Source organism: Colias eurytheme, chromosome 1, assembly GCF_061535395.1.
Source record: "Colias eurytheme isolate Ceu_HAF_F1 chromosome 1, ilColEury1 Martin Lab GWU primary, whole genome shotgun sequence".
In the NCBI taxonomy this organism is placed as follows: Eukaryota; Metazoa; Arthropoda; class Insecta; order Lepidoptera; family Pieridae; genus Colias; species Colias eurytheme.
This window is the reverse complement of record NC_142980.1, coordinates 3,395,954-3,417,789: the sequence shown is the minus strand read 5'-3', so window position 1 is coordinate 3,417,789 and position 21,836 is coordinate 3,395,954. Positions and strand designations below refer to the sequence as shown.

The window sequence follows — 21,836 nt, the reverse complement described above, 5'->3', positions numbered from 1 at the left end:
CATATTGCGTGCTTTACCAAACATTACATAATGTTATAATCCGCTAAGAGCGATAACATCTGAATCTTACGTTCATGGTCAAACGATGAAACTTTCTAAGTAACTAGAAATACATTATACATGTTTTACCAAAACATTCGGTGTCAAGACCGTTATCCGAGAGTGCTCTTCGATCTTCAATAAATATAGACTGTCAGTTTATAATTTATAATATGGTTTCGGATAGTAGACATCTACTTTACTTTTTTAAATTGAACAGGGTCAAAGAAATAAATACATACCATAAAAAAAGTAAGTTTCATTGTTTGCCCTAATGATTTTTTAAATGTCAAAAATGCTACTGTTCAATTATTATAGTACTTACATAAAGTATGAGATTTCCAAACTTTTCTTTAATTTAAAAAATACAATGAAAGCGTACTTTTATATTAACTATAAGTACAAACTTTCAAATCTACTTTAAAGAATCACGAACTCAATCATTGAAATAAGATGCCCTTGTACCTATTTATGGCAAATAGCGAATATTATGAAACAATGTATACATAATAAGTTTAGACATGTTTACGACAATGCGTTAGGTATAATTATGGATACGAAACATTTTAATTAATTGTAATTAATTGGAACACGGTCGGATGATGCGGCTGTGAGGAAATTCCGATCGCAACATTGTATTAACATTGCAAAAAATATACCTATATTTTTAACACAACTGTGACGCACAAAGTTCGGTTATCACTTATCAGTATACTTGGTATACCTACACGCAATGTGTGAGCGAGAGGTAATGTTTTTTAAGTTATAGTAAAAAAATATTTGTTTATCTGTAGTCATAGGTCATAGGCAAAGGAGTAGGCGGGTCGCTCGATGTCAAGTCCTACCACTGTCCATGAACATTTGCAGAGGCCTCAAGCGTTTGCAGGTCTGCAAATAGATAACAGACAATAAAAAGTAGGTATGGAACCTGTGTATGGAACAGATAAAGGATCGATGACTGGGGTCTGCCTTTATATCCAGATAATTTAGGCTTCGTGGTGCTGACCCGGGATAAAAACAAAATAAAATATAGCCTGACCCCCCAGATATTTCTATTGGTAATATCATTTTTAAAATCGGTTGAGTAGATCCAAGGATTAAGCCCTACAACGTCACAAACCTTACATCTTATAAAAGTATAGACTAGCAAACAGATAGATTTATACAACTCGACTCTATAGACCGGGAGATACTGACAGAAAATTTCGAGTCATTTGTAACAGGATGGCGGTTCTACAGGGGTCTTAGTACGCAATGACAAAAAGAAAAACGATGGTGTGAACGCTGGTACCGGCGGCTTAGTCGCGTGGGCGTTAGTCGAACTCGTCAGAAAAATAGCGAAGTCAAACGATTTGTAACACAAAAATTTTAGAATTTACCGATAGCCCATAAAAAAGAAGTAGGCGGTAGTGTCATGCCATACTTTTCCGGTGTGACTTACAGCCCGCCATACCGACGCGAATGTGTTGATTTAAAAAAAACAATTCAACCATTTGTACCAGGCTAACTTTTGCACAGGTAACCATCGTCGTGCAGCCATTTACGAAAATCGCCATGCCATACTTTTCGGACGATCCCAAATGGTCGCCATACCGCCGAAAATCTGCAAATTTTTTTTTCGCCGAACCATTTGTAACACCCTAAATTTTTTTTTCAACAACTCCTGAATGATTATAAATAGAAGTGTGATAATGCCATACCTGTGGGAGGTGGCGAATGTGTATAAGATTTTTTTTTATTGTATGATTTTATTCGTATTTTGAACGATTTGTAACAGTATGGCATTAATCTTTCCTATAAGTTTGAGGTTCAACAAATATAAATACAAAATTTCAAAGATCTAGGTGGTAGAAATCTTCACTTCTATAAATTAATAATAAATTTATTTATGAAGTATGGCAGCACTTTTTCCCCCTACAAGAAGTATGGAAAATATAATAATGGTCACATTTTATCAAATACTCTCCAAAAATCTAAATGCAATACTGGTACAAAAAGTTTGGCGAAAAAAAAAATTTTTGCAGATTTTCGGCGGTATGGCGACCATTTGGAATCGTCCGAAAAGTATGGTATGGTGATTTTCGTAAATGGCTAGACGACGATGGTTACCTGTGCAAAAGTTAGCCTGGTACAAATGGTTGAATTGTTTTTTTTTAAATCAACACATTTGCGTCGGTATGGCGGGCTGTAAGTCACACCGGAAAAGTATGGCATGACAGTACCGCCTACTTCTTTTTTATAGGCTATCTGTAAATTCTAAAATTTTTGTGTTACAAATCGTTTGACTTTCGCTATTTTTACGACGAGTTCGACTAACGCCCACGCGACTAAACCGCCGGTACCAGTGTTCACACCATCGTTTTTCTTTTTGTCATTGCGTACTAAGACCCCTGTAGAACCGCCATCCTGTTACAAATGACTCGAAATTTTGTGTCAGTATCTCCCGGTCTACTAGGTACAACTCAAGAAAGGTTAAAGATGTCGAGGCAGACAGTAAGGCAGGATGAATTAAAACAATTACCAACGAGTGGCCTCCTGTCAAAGTCAGCTTGTTAAATAGACTTTCTAATGTCCTCTCCTCAAGCAAATGAAATATTATATATTTATTACTAATTACTATTATTATCGTGAAGGTTGAGTGTAATTGAAGTAGATCAACGTAGTGTATAAGGTTCAGCACTATGTAAGTTGTAAGTTCACTTAAATGTCCTCTTAAACATTGAGGTTTTTTTATCCTTAAATGTCTCTTTCACATAAAAATTGTAAAGCATTATCTTATATACTAAGGAAACTGAAATAAATGCAGCCTTCCATTTAAATAACATTTATTAACCACAGAGTTTTATAATCTATACGCGGAATTACAATAAAAATGACTATCCACTAATTTATGTACAATATCACTTCAGTGCTGGAGACTTTTTTGAAATATACAATTAATCTACATGCGACATATGCGCAAACTTATCTAAATCTTAGTCACAATTTTAAGAACTACTCTTATTAACATTTACATAATTTCGTCAACATTAACAATACATTCATGGCCAACGCATAATAAATTTGAAATGCAAACAAAATTCATACTCTGAATGCATAATGTATTTCCGTGAACGCATTTAAGAAATAAATGAGCATAATTGTTATGTCTTAGAAAGTTGATAATCCTGTTCCATATTTTACCTTTAGATATTATAGGTCCAGAAACGGTATTTTGATAAGTGCAAAAAGTCGTAGAAATAACTAAGAATTTATTATGATAGTGTAAAAAAAAGCGGCCACCGAGCAGCTCACCCATGCTGTACTCTGTAGTCGAACCCTTTGGGCCCATGAGTAGACAAATAAACTTCACGTGGTCCACGGGGCACACCTGGGAACATTTTCACCAGCCACCGCATCATCTGGGATCATCACCTGGGAGCACAGGGCGCTGACGCCGATTAAATGTTTAAAAACGACCCAGCGTGTTTATGACCAGCACCAAAAAAATACTTTGAGAAGCATGTGGGGAGGTTTCCGTGGTAACGTGCATACTATAGATAAATAAGAAAAAATTATAAAAGGCTGATGTTAAATACAGGGCAGCCTGCTTCTGGCCTCGATTTCTGTTGCCTATAATGACCTGCTTTCAAGGTTCTCCGACCTGCTGTATGACGTTCGCGGTCAAAGACCGTTTGTTGCATCTGCGTATATGTAGCTCCTAGTGGCTCTGAGAACCCTCAATCTTTTTGCGAAGGGCTCTATCCCCTTGGTCTCCTCAGAGGCGATACGCTGTACGAGAATCGCAATTCCTTGCGGTTAAAATCATTCACTATTTTATGATTAATATTATATAATAATCATGATGATTCAAGCAATTTACAGCGAACCTGGTTATGTCTACTTGGTAAACTATTACCTATGTATAACTACATTCTACGCAGAAAATCAAAACTAAGGTAACTCAGGAAGTACCTACATTTTCCAGTCCCTTGCGACTCACTTGGTTATATCTACTTGGAAAACCTATGTACATATTATTATCTAAAGTAACTCTAAGGTACAGTACGATTCAAACTTAATGGCGGCTCGGAACATCGAACGATCTGATGCGCAGAAAACAATTTTAGATAACCGGAACGTTAAGGGTCGGATACCTGCGCTCGTGCATTCACAGCTAACTTCAGAACCGCCATTAAGATTGAATCGAACTATAACTCTTCCTATGGTCCAGTCCCTTGCGACTCTAACTACTTCTACTTGCTATATGAAATCGATCAGTTCGACAGCTATATGAAATGTTTTTGCCCGATGAATCAAATGGGGATATAATACTTAAGAATAAATATTTCTATATATTTTTAGCCCCGTGTCACTGCTGGGACACGGGCTTCCTACTCATACACTACATATTTTACATGTTAATAAATAATTCTAATTTATTTCTTTCTTTCTTTCTAATTACGACATCTGATGGTCTCGATCTTTCAAGATTCAAATACAATTAACCCATTGACCACCGAGCGCCCCGATCGGGGCGCGACACAATAGATTATCTATTGTGTCTGTGATTCCGGGGACTGATGAATTAATTCTAGAGATATTCGAAAACACTTAAAATATATACCGTACAAATTATGGTCATCTTATCAGATAATAGATATAGGTAGAGATTGTCTAATCTAAAAATGAACGCCCCCTCCACTGTGTTTACGCTCACATTCAAAGTACGTGTATAGACGCAATATACACAAATTGGTCTGCCTCATTGGTCGTTCAGTCCTCCAGTCCAGTCCATGCCCGAACGACAGGACCAGTTGGCCAACTAGTGCATAAATGACGCGATGCACGACAGAACGGACGTGTCATTCCGTACATAGCGCGCTCTCCCCGCCATACAATGCTAGGCACCTGAACTGATCGCCCGATTAGTTGACAAATCAGTGCGCGAGAGAGTCAAAGTTTGCAGTGAAATCGCCGCGCGCACACATATAAAGTGGTTCTATAATTATTTGTCCTCACACATTAAGTTTAGTGGAGGGGCGTTCATTTTTAGATTAGACAATCTCAATACTATTTATTCACAAATTTCATATAGATTCAATATCATATTTGTGAATAAATAAAAAAAATTAACGCATTATTCTATATTATAGAATAATTCGTTATATTTTTTTGACGATCATGCCCCATCATCACTGATCACGATTGATGCAAATAAACAAAATATTATATGACTTCATTTCAGCATAAAATACAATTGGCATAGGAATGAAAATTGAACAACCGAATTTATCGGCGTGTTTTCACTATTGCACATAGTAAACTCAGAATCAAAATGTTAATGTCAATAAATTGTAAAATATACAGCGAACCTGGTTATGTCTACTTGGTAAACTATTACCTATGTATTATCTCTATTATACATTCTATGCAGAAAATCAAAACTAAGGTAACTCAGGAAGTACCTACATTATCCAGTCCCTTGCGACTCACTTGGTTATATCTACTTGGTAAACCTATGTATTATCTAAAGTAACTCTAAGGTACAGTACGATTCAAACTTAATGGCGGCTCGGAACAACGAACAATCTGATACGCAGAAAACAATTTTAGATATTACCGGAACGCTAAGGGTCGGATACCTGCGCTCGTGCATTCACAGCTAACTTCAGAACCGCCATTAAGATTGAATCGAACTATAACTCTTCTTATGGTCCAGTCCCTTGCGACTCTAACTACTTCTACTTGCTATATGAAATCGATTAGTTCGACAGCTATATGAAATGTTTTTGCCCGATGAATCAAATGGGGATATAATACTTAAGAATAAATATTTCTATATATTTTTAGCCCCGTGTATGTTCCCACTGCTGGGACACGGGCTTCCTACTCATACACTACATATTTTACATGTTAATAACTAATTACGACATATGATGGTCTCGATCTTTCAAGATTCAAATACAATTAATTCTAGAGATATTCGAAAACACTTAAAATATATACCGTACAAATTATGGTCATCTAATAGATATAGGATATTTATTCACAAATTTCATATAGATTCAATATCATATTTGTGAATAAATAAAAAAAATTAACGCATTAATCTATATTATAGAATAATACGTTATGTTTTTTTTACGATCATGCCCCATCATCACTGATCACGATTGATGCAAATAAACAAAATATTATATGCCTTCATTTCAGCATAAAATACAATTGGCATAGGAATGAAAATTGAACAACCGCTTTTATCGGCGTGTTTTCACTATTGCACATAGTAAACTCAGAATCAAAATGTTAATGTCAATAAATTGTAAAATATACAGCGAACCTGGTTATGTCTACTTGGTAAACTATTACCTATGTATAACTGCATTCTACGCAGAAAATCAAAACTAAGGTAACTCAGGAAGTACCTACATTATCCAGTCCCTTGCGACTCACTTGGTTATATCTACTTGGTAAACCTATGTATTATCTAATGTAACTATAAGGTACAGTACGATTCAAACTTAATGGCGGCTCGGAACATCGAACGATCTGATGCGCAGAAAACAATTTTAGATATTACCGGAACGTTAAGGGTCGGATACCTGCGCGCTCATGCATTCACAGCTAACTTCAGAACCGCCATTAAGATTGAATCGAACTATAACTCTTCTTATGGTCCAGTCCCTTGCGACTCTAACTACTTCTACTTGCTATATGAAATCGATCAGTTCGACAGCTATATGAAATGTTTTTGCCCGATGAATCAAATGGGGATATAATACTTAAGAATAAATATTTCTATATATATTTAGCCCCGTGTATGTTCCCACTGCTGGGACACGGGCTTCCTACTCATACACTACATATTTTACATGTTAATAACTAATTACGACATCTGATGGTCTCGATCTTTCAAGATTCAAATACAATTAATTCTAGAGATATTCGAAAACACTTAAAATAATCATCTAATAGATATAGGTATACTATTTATTCACAAATTTCATATAGATTCAACATCATATTTATGAATAAATAAAAAAATTAACGTATTATTCTATATTATAGAATAATACGTTATGTTTTTTTTACGATCATGCCCCATCATCACTGATCACGATTGATGCAAATAAACAAAATATTATATGCCTTCATTTCAGCATAAAACACAATTGGCATAGGAATGAAAACTGAACAACCGAATTTATCGGCGTGTTTTCACTATTACACATAGACCCAGAATCAAAAAGTAAATGTCAATAAATTGCAATATATACTGAAACTAACTCAGATCTAAGTTTATAAAGTACACCAAAAGGCGACGCGACATCCAAGAGACAAGTTCTGACGTCATCAATGAGATACACATATGGAGACGACACCGCCTACATCCCTTATGTTCCGCTCAACATACGCCATATGGCGTAACTGCACGCTCATTTTTTTATTTGTTTTAAAGTAAAACGCATCAAATATGCCTTCGTGTGTGTTACGATATTGCACAAATAATACGGAAAAGTGACTAACATAACTTTTCATCGGTAAGTACCTAACTAGATACCTAATAATTTTTAAAACTTAGATAGAGCAAAAAAATGGCGCACAGATTTTGTTCGTGGTGTCTCCTCCATACGTAGTAATATTATCTCAATGGACGTCATGGAATGTAGGTAAAAAATCTCGAAAAAACAAAAATTAATGAAAATACCCAATAATATTATAAGTAAAAAGCTCTGGGAGTGGCTAATAAGTCACAATTTACATCATTTGTCTCTTTTTTGCTCACGTGCGATCTTATTGTGACGTCAAATCGTGTGTGCGTTATTATGCTGTTTCAATGATCCAATGTTGTGTTGGTAAGCCATCTACACCTTTTTACTTATAATATTATTATTGAAAAACCAATCGAACATTTCTTAGGAAAATTATGTGCAGTAAATTTGTAAGACACTAATGAAAGAAAAAGAAAAATCAATAATTTTCTGTTATATGAGCGACCTAGAATTTTTCATTTATATTTTCATTCTTACGTCACGTTGCCTCTTTCGGGGAAAGGTTAAGATTATCACTTAGACTCTTTAAATATTATATTTTAATGCTAACTATTACGATTAAAATGAAAATATGAAATACAATAACTAAATAATAAGTATATTAACAATATTCAAGAATAATTAATAACAATAACAAAATATTAATATCTAAGTTTTTGGATACATGTTGTAATATAGAAAATTGCTTAAATCTACTTTGGTTATCTATAATTTAAATACTATATAAATGTTATCACATTTTAACAATTCCTTGATATTGACTATAATATAGTATGTACAAGTAGGTAACATAGAAATGTTAAAGTGAAACTTTTATTACATCGTCTCAAGCTTTTTGGTCTGTGTAGCGCATGTCGCGTGTATCGCGGCTGCCGAGTAGGTATACCTACTCGGCACGCGACATGCGCTACACAAAGCAGTATTCGGAACCGTTCGAACAGTTTCACTTTTACCGTGGTTTCATAAAACCACACAACATTTTTTTTATGTATTTAATAAATTATATATAAAAATGCACACATTAAAAGCTTTACGTTAGAAAAGCTAGTCAATTGTATGAACTATAATCTTAAAATTTTTTATTCACTATAAACTACTCTATGGATTTTTGTCCATATCTACTCGAACCTTGTTTCTACCTCAAATCTACAATCTAATTGTAGTCTAAGAAATAATAACTTTTTTTTATTATAATCATTACATTCTAATTCTAATGCATTAAAATCTAATTTAATGTCACATTAATAGTTTGTAAAAGATTACACAGTAAGGGTAAATATTCGAACTTTTCACTTGAAATATTAGAAATTAATATCAATTTTGAGAATAATATAAAGGCTATTCCTTCGAGATACAACCCAAACTCCGTAATATAAATTTAAAAATGGCGTTTGGTATAAATACCGTTTCGCTTCTTACATCTATCTTTTTACGCACATCGAAAACGACTAATAAATAGTACATCAAAGAGACAATAAATATCGTTATCCAAAAATTTACATGCAAAATTCTAATGACGTTCTATAACATTTATATAAAGTCTAAGTGCAAGTCCACACTGCGAGCCTAGCGCGGTTGCGTCGGCGGGCGCGAAATATCAAACGTATGAAACGCGCCTTTGCGTCCACATTGAAATGACTATGGCGGAAGCCTAGTGCGACGGTAATGAGCGAGCGCGCGTAATTTTCAAACTCTCCTATCCGCGCGTTCTGGCCACACTACGGGCCTAGTCAGCAAGCGACCCAATGCGCGGACGGCGGGGGTATCAAACCAGTTCGGTCTTGTCGCTCGACTTCTTATATTATATCCTTTATTGTTTTTCGTAAAATAGCGTAAATACTTAATTGTTCAAGTGAAACTTCTTTATTTATAAGTGCGATTCAATCTAAAACACTTATATACACCACAGTAATTTTGTAGGGTATAATCTCAATTCTTCATATAAGATTCACCCGTTATTCCTCTGTTTTATTTATTTCGTGTACAACTTCTATAATGATCTCATCTCAAAATCGGACTGTCCAGTAAAAATAGCAAATCGTCCAAAGTTTGCAACACCCGAAAAACGTCGAACCGCTACTTGAGCTCGCGCGTCGGTGTGGCCACCGCGAGCGCCCGCTCGTCGCGCCCGCCTAGGCCGCCGCCACCGCGCATTCAGTGTGGACGCACACTAAAACACTTAGAAAGAAATAATTCTTCTACAAATTCACTTAAGGGATCTCTTCACATTGGGCAGTGTTGGCCCAACACGCTCGTCGATGTTTGCCACCATTACGGCGATTATGAATAAACATCAAGAAGCTTATATCTAATACACTGGAGATTGCACTATGAACATTAACTTGTAACAAGAAAATATGACGTTGAATGATGCCTGTATGTTTTTGTGCAATCTCCAGTGTATTAGATATAAGCTTCTTGATAAACATCTACAATGCCGATCATAGACATTTAAGCCCTATCACACTATCGTGATTGCCTTTACTCGCCCAACGCGCCCATTGTGTAAAGGGCCCATAATATTCTATTGAATATTTTGATTTATTCTACTGTTTTGATAGACAAACTGTCAAACAGCTTGGTTGGAATATTTTTGGTATTTCTACCGATTAGAGTGTAGTTGGAAGATAAAAAGTGTAGTCTCACAGATTTGGCAAGGAAGTCATTGAATGCGTCGATTTGCGGCTGCGGCGGGCTGACGTCAGTGAAATTACCTAAAAAGATATTTAGTTTTATAACATTTAAATGCTATAAAAAATAGAAATACATCGATCATGAAGCGAACATATTATTTCTATATATTTTACTGGTCACCGTTTTACCAAACAGTCTAGATACCGTCCAGTATAATATTGAAATCTATAGAGTCCAAAACAGTCCATACAGTTTTGTAAATGAGTAACAAAATTAAAATAAATTTTCCTTATTATAATATACTTAATCGAAATTAATTTTCGACATCTATTTGTTTATTCAATTTGAGTTTAACTGCAGGCACTTTTTTCATCAACAAAAATATGAGGAAGTACCTCATATAACTTTCGCAATGTCGTATAAAAAGTAAAAACGTACCAATAAATGCTACAATAAGTGTAGCCGGAGGGTTTTCCATATATTGTTTCCAGCCAAGGCCTTGAAATAACGAACCATTTGATGACACCAAAAAGTTGTAAGCCAATTCCTTGCTATTCGCCATCTGAAAGAAATTTATGTAACTATAATATTATAATTAACTCAACTAGTTTATACCTCGGTTTCACCCGTACCGCTCTTGTTCTGTGAGAAAAAGCTATTTCATTTCAAAAAATGTATTTAATCCATGGGATAATTTTTATAATGATTTTAATGGACAGTTGTTAAATTTTAGTAGGTATATATTTGCTTTTTTGGGCTACTGCAAACCAGAGCTGTATAAAAAAAAATACAGCCAGTTCCCATTTTAGCCAAAGAGAGGTCCACCTCATTTTCCCTTTACAGTTTTAAGTTACTTTATATATTTTTATAATTAAACGACAAATTAAAGAGAGTCAAATTGTAAAGCCTAGACAAAGAGATAATTACTTAGTTATTAACTTATTTAAAATATAAGACAAAATAATTTGAAATTCATTTTAATGCTAGCATAATAAGTGCCATTCAGAATATTTTCCGGGTTTTAATGGACCAGGTAAATCCTATTTAAGTTGTTAGTTTATACCTAATCGATTAAAACCCGGAAGATTTATCATACCGAAATTAATGACGCACATAACACATTAAAAAATAACATTTATTTATTTTCAAAATATTTATAAATTCAAAATGTAGTTTATTTTGTTATTATATTATGCATATATTAACTTTGTGCAGTGACCCAGAGGCCTTGGGATTTAATTCCAAAATTTGGAAAAATTCTAAATGATTTTTGATTAATCTGTATTCTGATTACTGTCCATAATACTCTGACGACACAAATATGTAAAACAAAACATTGTAAAAAACCCTATGTTCTTTCATATGGTATACTTAGTATGTTTATATGTAATTTGATATTTATTTTTATCTGCACATATAAAGAGGAATCTTAAAAATAAAACATCTTTGATTTTTTAAGCAAAACCTAAATAATCAATGCTTATTTTTATAAAATTTCTTAGATCATTAAGCTCTTGATAGACACTTGAAAAATTAAGGATATCTACACTAATATTATAATGAGGAAAACTTTGTTTGTTTGATTGTAATGAATAGGCTCATAAACTACTGGACCGATTTTGATGAAATTTGGCACAGATAATCTCTAGACCCTGAGAAAGAACATAGGCTACCTTTTATTGCGAAATATAAACCACGGGCGAAGCCGGGGCGGACCGCTAGTATAGGATAATTTGTATTGTTTTTGCTAACAGATTTTGATTAATACAGTATACGTAAAATAATAATACTTTAATAGTTGGTGGGATATTGTACTAGTATTTTATGTATCAACCAATAAAAGCTTTACGTACAATGCTGATGTGACTCAATTTTGACAAAGGTGAACTTTACTCTCAAATGGTTGTGTAGCTTTTTACAATAAAATTTAATATCAATCCTAGAAACCGCATTTTCTAATGTACAATCTTCCTAAAAGGTTTTAAATCTCCGCCCACGTATCTATCACTAGCTTTCCGCCGAGTCTCTGCCTAAAACTTGACAAATTATACTAAAACCTTCGTCTTTAATCACTCTATCTATAAAATTTAAAAACTCATCAAAATCTGTTGAACAAATTTTAAATATCTAAGCATACAGACGGCAGTCAGCAACTTTGTTTTACACAATGTAGTTATACAAATTCAGCAATACCACAACCGCACATTCTACACAAACATCCGTAACACGATACCTGTATCTCGTTGATCAATTGCAAACATTCAGCTGTGACGTCACACGGCCGCGTGTCTGTGTGCGCCACTAACACACGCGTAGCCTCTGTTAACTCTCGTAAGCTGAGTGATTCCCCGAATTGTGGAACTTCTAAAACTTGGAGCGTATCGTCGATCGGTGGTAGGATGTTCTCTGTAATATTTGTTTTTTAATGAATACTTTAAGAAACTACGACCATACAGAGCCTTCCTTGGCTTCTGCAAATACTTTATAATAAATAGGCGGCTCCAGCGGCTGTACTGGCTTCACCCGGGTTCATAAAAATTATATAGCATATTGCACTGATAACAGATGACATCCATTAGTTAAGACACTTTGAAATCGGTCCCGTAGTTCTTGAGATTTGCAGGTTCAAACAACCACTTTAGCTTGTGTTTGTAAAAACCCGCATAGGTCCCGTTCCCGTGGGATTTTCGGGATAAAACCTACTCTCTCTACTCTCTATGTGTGCTAAATTTCATTGTAATCGGTTCAGTAGTATTTGCGTGAAAGAGTAACAAACATACACACACACATCCTCACAAACTTTCGCATTTATAGTACACTAGATTTCCGCCCGCGGCTTCGCCCGCGTTTTCAAAGGAAAACCCGCATAGTTCACGTTCCCGTGGGATTTCCGGGATAAAACCTATCCTATGTGTTAATCCAAGTTACCCTCTATATGTGTGCTAAATTTCAATGTAATCGGTTCAGTAGTTTTTACGTGAAAGAGTAACAAACATCCATACATCCATACATCCATACATCCATACATCCATACAAACTTTCGCCTTTATAATAGTATTAAGATTAAGATAAGATAAGATTAAGATATTAGTAGGATGATGTATGTGATGATGATGTAATTTCATGTATTGTTTTCGAAAAAAAAACAAATCATTTCAAAATAACAGTTATAATTATAAAAACCGGATTTTAATTTTAAACAAATAATTCAAATAACCAGTATTTTTTTATTAACATTTAAATTACCGGGTCATTGCAATTAAATGTCAAATTTTAAATGTGTTTTTCCTCATACTGGTTTTTAAATTATTATTATTATTAAGTCGTGTTAACGAAATAATTTAGTATTATTAATGTTTATGCAGATTTTAATTTATTTAATGCAAATTTAAGAAAGAAAAAATGCGTGGGCATTAATAACAGCTTAAATAAGGAACTCAGATTTCTTAGAGAATTAAAGTTGTTTTGTACATGTGCCACGGTAAAGTATAAGTTTAAAATGGAGCTATTATTTTAAATTTTTTATTATCATTATTATAACAAACGATTAAAAATAGCTGTCTCAGTACAAATGTATATTATGAAATATTTTATTTCAAAAGGCCACATGTATGAATATCAATAAGACAAGACTCAGCAAATGGCATGCCATCATTACATATTACATTGCATACATATTATGTAATTACAGTAAAGGCATCATAAAAATAGATCTAAGCATTATTATGTCTAACATTATAACATTAGAATTCCATTCTCGATTTGAATTATTCATTTATTTTAATTATATAAAAAAAAATTAAATCTTAATAAGTCAATGTAACAAATTGCTATACAAGATATAGTTAGGACAACTTCATATGACATATAGGGTTTCTATATTTTAAACTACTTACTTAACCAAATTAAATATAAGTAAATATAATTATTGTAATTTACATTTATATTTAAGCTGTTATACTTGAAAGAAACACCATAAATTCTGTACATTTTATTGCAAATTATAGCAACAGAGTCTCTTGTAAGCCACAGTCTTAGTTTTGATAAAAATATGTAACACATTTTATTGGTAATAATTTTCCTGTTCTGTTGGTTAAATAACAAAGCTAAAGAACACCTAAATTATGTGTAAAAGGTTAATTCACTTTAAGGACAATTCGTTTAAAAATGTATTGTTATCTTTTCATAAATATAGAATGCTGTGGCATAAACCATAATTTTTATGTAATATAATATTGTGATAAAAACTACACATAAGTTCATTGGAATTTATCCTATATCACTATATTTACTTTAAAAGAGCAAGCTTTAGAATCGTTTTTATGATACGAGCTTGACTCAGTCAAATATCAAACAAATTAAATTAAAATATACTCACAATTACAATAATGAAAAAATATGCTCAAAATTAAAATATGCCATATAATTACCTAATATTATTAAATGCTATATGCTTATATAATATATGCTATATATTAAAATATTAAAATATGCTCACATACAATAAATGAAAACTAGTTACCAAAATTCTTTCAGTACCTACTAGATAGGCATTTAAGAAGGGTGCAATGTATTTCGCTAATGCAAATGGGAGCGGAGCAATGCGTGCATAAACAGGGGGCACAGCTTTTTAAAAAAATTACCGAAAGAAACATACCTGAGTCACTCTGAAGAATCAGTAGATAAATGCCAATTACGATGCCTGCTAACAGAATAGACAGCAGGAATCCAACAGTTATTATAGTGACTAGGTTGCTCTGCCTTATCCTGTGGTTGTCAGGAAATCTGTTGATGAGTGGAGTGTCTTCAGACGGCCTGGCCTGCGATTCTTCATCGCGTTGGAACGAGCTCCTGCGTGTCTCATGGTCTGGAAAAAAGTACTTGTTTAAGTATGTTTAGTGGTTTAGACGCTGTAAATATATCTTATCTGTGGCAATGCAAATATAGTATTTCTATATGCAAATATGGAGAGTATTGGCCAGTTGGTAAGTAGGTTAGATTGTCGTGGATTATGACAATAGATTCGCCTCCTACAATGGGAATTATAACAGAACTTCTTGTTTATAAGTATAAGTTTACTTCAATTTAGCCTCTATATTGCATTAAATATAGTATTGGACTTTAAATTTAAGAATAAGTATTTCACTTGCATATACAACAATATTTACTATCAATTATAAAACTTTGAGAAACTACAAATTTTAAAGTAAAACAACACAATTGTTATGATCAAAATCACCTAATTTAAAATACAACAGTTTATCACTTAAGATTTTCAATTTTAACACCCACTTTCACTTTAGTTAGCATTCTCAGGTATATTAAAGTTAATAAACCTACATTAATTATTAATATTAAGTACAACACTTTTATTCATATAAAACTTCAATTATTCATATAAAACTTCGTCACAAATAAAAATTCAAACATTACCGCAAATATAATTCATTTGAATTTCAATCATTCTATGAGCATAAAACCATTTGCAATGAACTTGTTATAATAAAATGTATGTAATTGTGAAATAATATCCGTTACTACTTATCAAATACAATATATTAAATCCTTGTGAATAAATTTATTATCTGTAAACTAACATCTGGTATGTAGGTATTAATTGCATGCCATTTAAATGGTGAAGTTTTTAATGGTCTACTGTTATCATTTGAGAATAGTATCAAAAGTGAGTAACATTTGATGTTCAAACATCATACAAATGACTATAATTTAAAGTTTGTGTGGGTGAATGTCTTTTAATTACAACAAGAACATGACGGTCATTTTTTATATTGCTCATTTACACTGTTTGGTTATTTACCCGTGAACTAACAATATAAATAAAATCTGTTTTTGTGCTAAAGTAGGAAGGTTAAAGGTTGAAATTTATTCAATTGTTGTTTTTATTACTACAAGCATGTTCATTGTTGCTAGGAAAACCAACTTTTAGCAAATAAAATTTGTGTAAAAGTATATTGGTCTGGGATGTAGACTTTGTAGTTATGATGGTTTTATCACGATTCATAATAGGGTCATTGCGCCAGTTCGCGTCCACTTAGTGCAGTTGGAAAGTTTAAAGGAGAAAATAAAAATGTTCCAGAACAAATTTCAACGCAAAATTTATGTAACGTGTTCATTACATAGTCTATTATAAGATTTACTTTCAATTGTGTTGGAAATATCATGTGGTTTTTATTTATCTAGACAAATAGCAGAATTAGGCGTTTTACCCAGTTCGCGTCCAAAAGTTCCAGTTTGCGTCCACCCGTGGACCAGTTCGCGTCCACCAGCTTAGAAAAAGAATTAAGAGTGTATTGGGTGATATTTTATCAGATAAATGCAAATAAAAATTAGATTTTAATAAATTATTTATTTAAGAATATAAGTAGTTATTTAATAAAAACCGGCCAAATGCGAGTGGGACTCGCACACCGAGGGTTCCGTATTAACCTGTTTTTTTTTCATATGTTTTAACTGTAAATGATTATTTTTTCAATATTTCCCTTATTCGTGCTATAAGACGTTGCTTCGTACCAAACTTCAAGTGTCTGTGTTCATGTAAAGTACCCTGTAGGTTTTGATTCCCTTGCGAATGTCGAAATTTGCGAAAATTTGCAGCATAAACGGCTGTATCTTTTGAATTTTTGGCTTATAAGTTTGATTTTTTCACTGCTTCAAGGGACCGTAGACTTGAGTATTCAGTATAAATTTCAGCTTTATACCTCCACGCGTTACTGAGAAAAAGGTTCTTGACAGAAAGACAGACCGGCAGACGGTCATACAGACGGACGGATATCAAAGTGATCCTACAAGGATTCAGGTTTTTCCTTTTGAGGTTCGGAACCCTAAAATCAACATATTATTAATATAATTCACTGTAAGGAAACTGGAAAAACCAAATTATATTTATCTTCTCATCATTAATAGAACTAAAAATTAACAAAAAACAAAGTTACGTTATGTAAATAAATAATAATCAGTTCTATTAAGATTACCTACCTACCCTATTTTTTAGTTTCTAATGAATTAAATTTCTTTTTTGTTTATATTATTTTCTTAACCACAGATTTATTGACTCTCATTCTCAAAGATACTAGTCTCATTCTTAGAATACCCATTTTAAAATGAAAAAATAGCATAAAAATTTGCTAATTTGAATGAAAATTTAAATTATCAACTTGTAGTCTTAGTCAAAAATTTACATATTTAACAAACAAATTAAATTACATATTTTAACAAACAATTCATTGCTACGTAATGAAAAACAATGTGGACGCAATATGTTCTATTGTTATGCACTATAGGTATAGTTTGCGCCCACCGTGGACGCAAAATGGAAGTTTTACAAATTCGGAGTAGTAATTCGCGTCCACCTTATTTTAGCTATTAATTGTAAAAGAAATAAGCTGATTTATAATCCATACTATTCCATGTTTTGTTAGCAAAGTAAAGAAACAGTTACATATTCAAAAATTCACATTTAACAATAAGATACTTACCGTCAAACGCGACGCTGCGCACTATTTTTTTCTCAAAATCCCGCGCGTTTTAGCTCTCTCGTTTAATAGCCAAAATTAAATATTTTTTTTTAAATAGGATAGGCGGTGCGCAGGCATATTTTGAATATGTGTGCATGTCTCTTATACATTGAGGTATTATCGGAAATTTTTCTTATTACAATTTTACATAAAGTATACTTATTTTCGTGAATTTTCTAAAAGATATCCGCAAAATGGAAGCGAATAGGCAGGTGGACGCGAACAGGCGCAATGACCCTACATATTGTAAAAATATCTGTGACTTATTGCATCTAAGGTTAGAAGCAGTTAGAAGGAACATTCTATTGTTTATTAAACCATTTGATAAATAATAATCACAATGGAATTTTTTCCTCATAATTAGTAGATAAAATTACTGCTCACAATTTAAACATCAACAAGTTTAAATTCTGTTCGTTTTAAATATTTATGTCTACTTAATATCAGAGATATGAGTTGTGACTTATTTGAAATAGTTTTTTGAACTTATTTCGAATTTTAAAGTGCAATGGTAATGCATAATACTTTTTGATTAAGTTAAGACAAGAATAATTTGAAACATATTATGAATCACAATAAATATAGCCTATGTCAAGTGCTGAAAAAATCTTCACATCTTTGCATTAGGTATCCAGTTTGTCTAATTTTCGCATATAATCATTATCATCATGACTATAATGTACCTTTAAACAGTTTTTCATTTTCGTTTTGTATAGCCAAGTACTTAGTCAGTAGACATAATGAAGTATTTAATCCATACTAATATTATAAATGCGAAACTATCTCTGTCTGTCTGTCTGTTACTCAATCACGCCTAAACAACTGAACCAATTTTCATTAAATTTGGTATGGAGATATTTCGATACCCGAGAAAGGACATAGGCTACTTTTTATCCCGGGAAAATGACGCAATCCCGGAAATCCCACGGGAACGGGAACTATGCGGGTTTTTCTTTGACTGCAGCGCGGGCGAAGCCACGGGCAGAAAACTAGTAAACAATAAACAGAAACAATAAACTTTTAACGTTTGTTATCATAATTACTACATACCTCACACAAACCCTACAGTAAAAAAACAAGTCTTTGCAATAGAAATATGAATAATAAAATACAAATTTAAGATCACAATATTCACACAAAAAAGTACCTATTAATAGACCTAGAATAGACTCTATTCTATTCAATAGAGTAATAAAAGGGTACTTTAAATGAAATACCTGTGTATCTGTGTTCCATTCTGCCACTATTATGTTTTATTTATTCAATTAACTATTTGAATGTACATGATCTTGACAGTACCTGATACTGTTCTCAACTGACATTTGTTGATAATACAATAGTGTTTGTAAACATACACAGGAGTTGTATCAAGTTTCAGCAGGATGTATCATATTTCTAATAATTAAATGCCTTAACTTATCATCAACTTATGAGAGAATAATCTACTGATTAATGCTTTAAATATTTTATGAAGACTTATTATGAAAAGGTGACTTTCTCAAATGCTTACTAACATTTAAAATGCAAGCGCTATTAATCTGTTCATATGTTTGGCATGTTTACATGTCAAAACCGATGAACACATTTGTTTGATAAGTCCTTTAGTTGCATGTAAGCACTGCAGTCTGCAACTACTACTGTGATCTAAACCAAGAGGTGATTTCTAAAATGAGTTTAAAGTGAATTAAAGAGAACCTGACTGATTAGTTTAAAGTTAAAAGAGAATACCTACTAACCATTTGTGTAAGTATATACATGTCCCTCTCTTCTTTGTCTTTTCCTCGTCTGTATGTGTGTGTTGTATAAAGGATTTTGTACTTTTAGGGGAAAATAAAAGATGGTAGGTACATAACAAGGGAAAATAAGAAATGAATATTATAAGTTATTTAGTAAATTAGGTGAAACAAACTAATTTAAAATTATAGCTAAGCCTCACTTTACGCATTAAGTATATGATGTTATAGTAAAATATATCTAAATATTTATAAAATTATTACAGTCTAATGTATTTGTAGTAATCCATAAATAATAAAGGCTCAACTTATTCAGCTAATTCTTTTTTTTAAGTATTTATCTTAGGGCGGCTAGTTTTATCTAAATCTTATACCCCAGCCACACTATGCTACTCGTCCTGCTACTCGTGCTGCTCCTCGTCCTGCTCATCGCGCTGCCGCTCGCCTCGATATTACCGTCTGGCCACACACTGCTCTACTCGCGCGATTAATCGCGACGCTCTTCACTAGGGATGGGTCGTCGACGTATTTTTCATCAACGAGACTAGATAGTTAAATGTCGTTCATCAACTAGTCATTCAACTAGTTAAAATCTTCGACTAGTCCATGTGTAAAATAAATAACTATTATTAAATAAATTCTTAAAACAATAAATTCTAATCTCAATAAAACAATTAATAAATATTTATGCTTTCTTACAAAAATTATACTCCCTAAAAAAAGTATTACTAAAAAACTTATTATCGTTTGTTTTTATAGTTTAAATTCAAAACATTGGTCTTGTAAACCAAAAATATTTTTTTTAAAAAACTTCAAAGAAAAGAATTTATTCTTATCAATAAGACTGTTTAGCCGTTGAATTCAACTAGTGCATTGGTGAGCGATGGACTAGTCGAATCGTTGAGTGTACATATAGACGGTTAATTTAACTAGTCCGTTGATTCCATGACGCCCATCCCTAATTCGCACTCGTATTGCCGGTCCTTTGACTCGCGCGCAAAAGCCGACAGCAGTGAGCAGGACGATGAGCACGACGAGTGGCATGACGAGTAACGTGGCCACACTACGTCCCTGCCTACTTCCCTCGTCACTTCCCATACCACTCGTCGAGTCGTGTGGCTGGGGCATTACATAAATCATACAGTTCCTATTATAGTTATTACTAATATTAATCAAAAGGCTTTGTCGTTTCTTATTATTTATTTAATAAGCTTACAAAAGAAAACTACACAATGGATTGGATGCAAACAACAATGAATTATATTATCAAACAATAGAAATTAGGGTAAATATCGATGAATCATATAAACCGTAATACTTAATTAATTGGTATTTTTTAATAAACACAATGTTTAGAGAGAGCCGAGAATATAGATAAAAATTGTGATAAATTTTCCATTAAAGTTTGAGCAGAATACGGCGACGTAGTAAAAAATCAATAACTTTATCATAGACTTACCCACTGGTGATATAAGGGGTTGCATTGTTTTATCGTTTCTTTCACATTATTCTCTGGGTAGATTACCCAGGAGAATACAAATAACATAAAGTTTATTTTAAATCGAACAATATTCATTTATGGACAAAAATATAAACAAACAAAAACTATAGAGAAAAAACGTTTTTCATTTCCTTCTTCCATTGAAAATTGAAATTATTGATAAGCTGTCAATGTCATTTAATGTTACCATTTGTGAGCCATTTGTAATAAAACGTTTTTATATTATGATTTTTACTCTGTGCTAGCGGCATATTCACAGGCCAGAATACATAATATGTAGTAGCTAAACGCTACAGAACGGACACTCTCCGCCCCCCGCCAAAATTAACATTACTATCAGTCATGGACTAATAGAATCTAAAATGTATTAGTCTATGCTATCAGTCTAAAAATGGTCCACATTTTTCTACCGCAACGAAGATTGACAACATTATTCAATTTTATTATTTTGGATTTGTGCTTAGCGTAGAGTGAGTATGAACCATTCTCACAGTTCATTCTCACTCTACGATGCTTAGATTTGTGATTATCGTTTTTCGTAGAAAATGGTTAGATATTGTGCTGTTTACGGATGTATTTCATCAGAAAAACACGAATTTTTTTTTACGCTAGTCACAAATGTGCCAACCATAAAGCGTTAACCTTAGGCGTTAACACACACATTTGCAGTCTCTACAGTGTGACTGTCAAAACGATAATTTTGTATGGAGTGTCCGGGGAGTGACAGAAGTAAAAAAAGGAGTAATTAACTTAGAACATTGCTCTAAAGTCTAAGGTCTGCATAGATTGAAAGATTTACGCTACACCGTGACCGGCTCGCTCCCTTCAGAGGTCGATCAAATATGACGATGGTGAAATA

The 21,836-nt window shown here is 33.0% G+C and overlaps 2 protein-coding genes across 2 annotated transcripts in view; one reads left to right on the top strand and one right to left on the bottom strand.

Annotated features, from left to right (window-relative positions):
* The window catches only part of LOC149910936 (transmembrane protein 208), a 58,259-nt gene extending 53,542 nt beyond the window's left edge, over positions 1–4,717 (top strand). The window contains exon 5 of the transcript XR_016458664.1: positions 4,685–4,717. The gene's annotated coding sequence lies outside the window, so the exon portion shown is untranslated. The remainder of the gene's footprint in view (positions 1–4,684) is intronic.
* A 5,237-nt stretch (positions 4,718–9,954) lies between these two features.
* LOC149910935 (peptidoglycan-recognition protein LF-like) lies at positions 9,955–21,135 on the bottom strand. Its single transcript, XM_090120646.1, has 5 exons — positions 20,936–21,135; positions 14,866–15,075; positions 12,442–12,614; positions 10,647–10,770; positions 9,955–10,288 (listed from the first exon to the last, which is right to left on the bottom strand). The coding sequence occupies exons 1-5, from the start codon at positions 20,958–20,960 to the stop codon at positions 10,116–10,118; spliced, it is 705 nt and encodes a 234-aa protein (XP_089976772.1). The 5' UTR covers positions 20,961–21,135; the 3' UTR covers positions 9,955–10,115.
* Between the last annotated feature and the right edge of the window lie 701 nt (positions 21,136–21,836).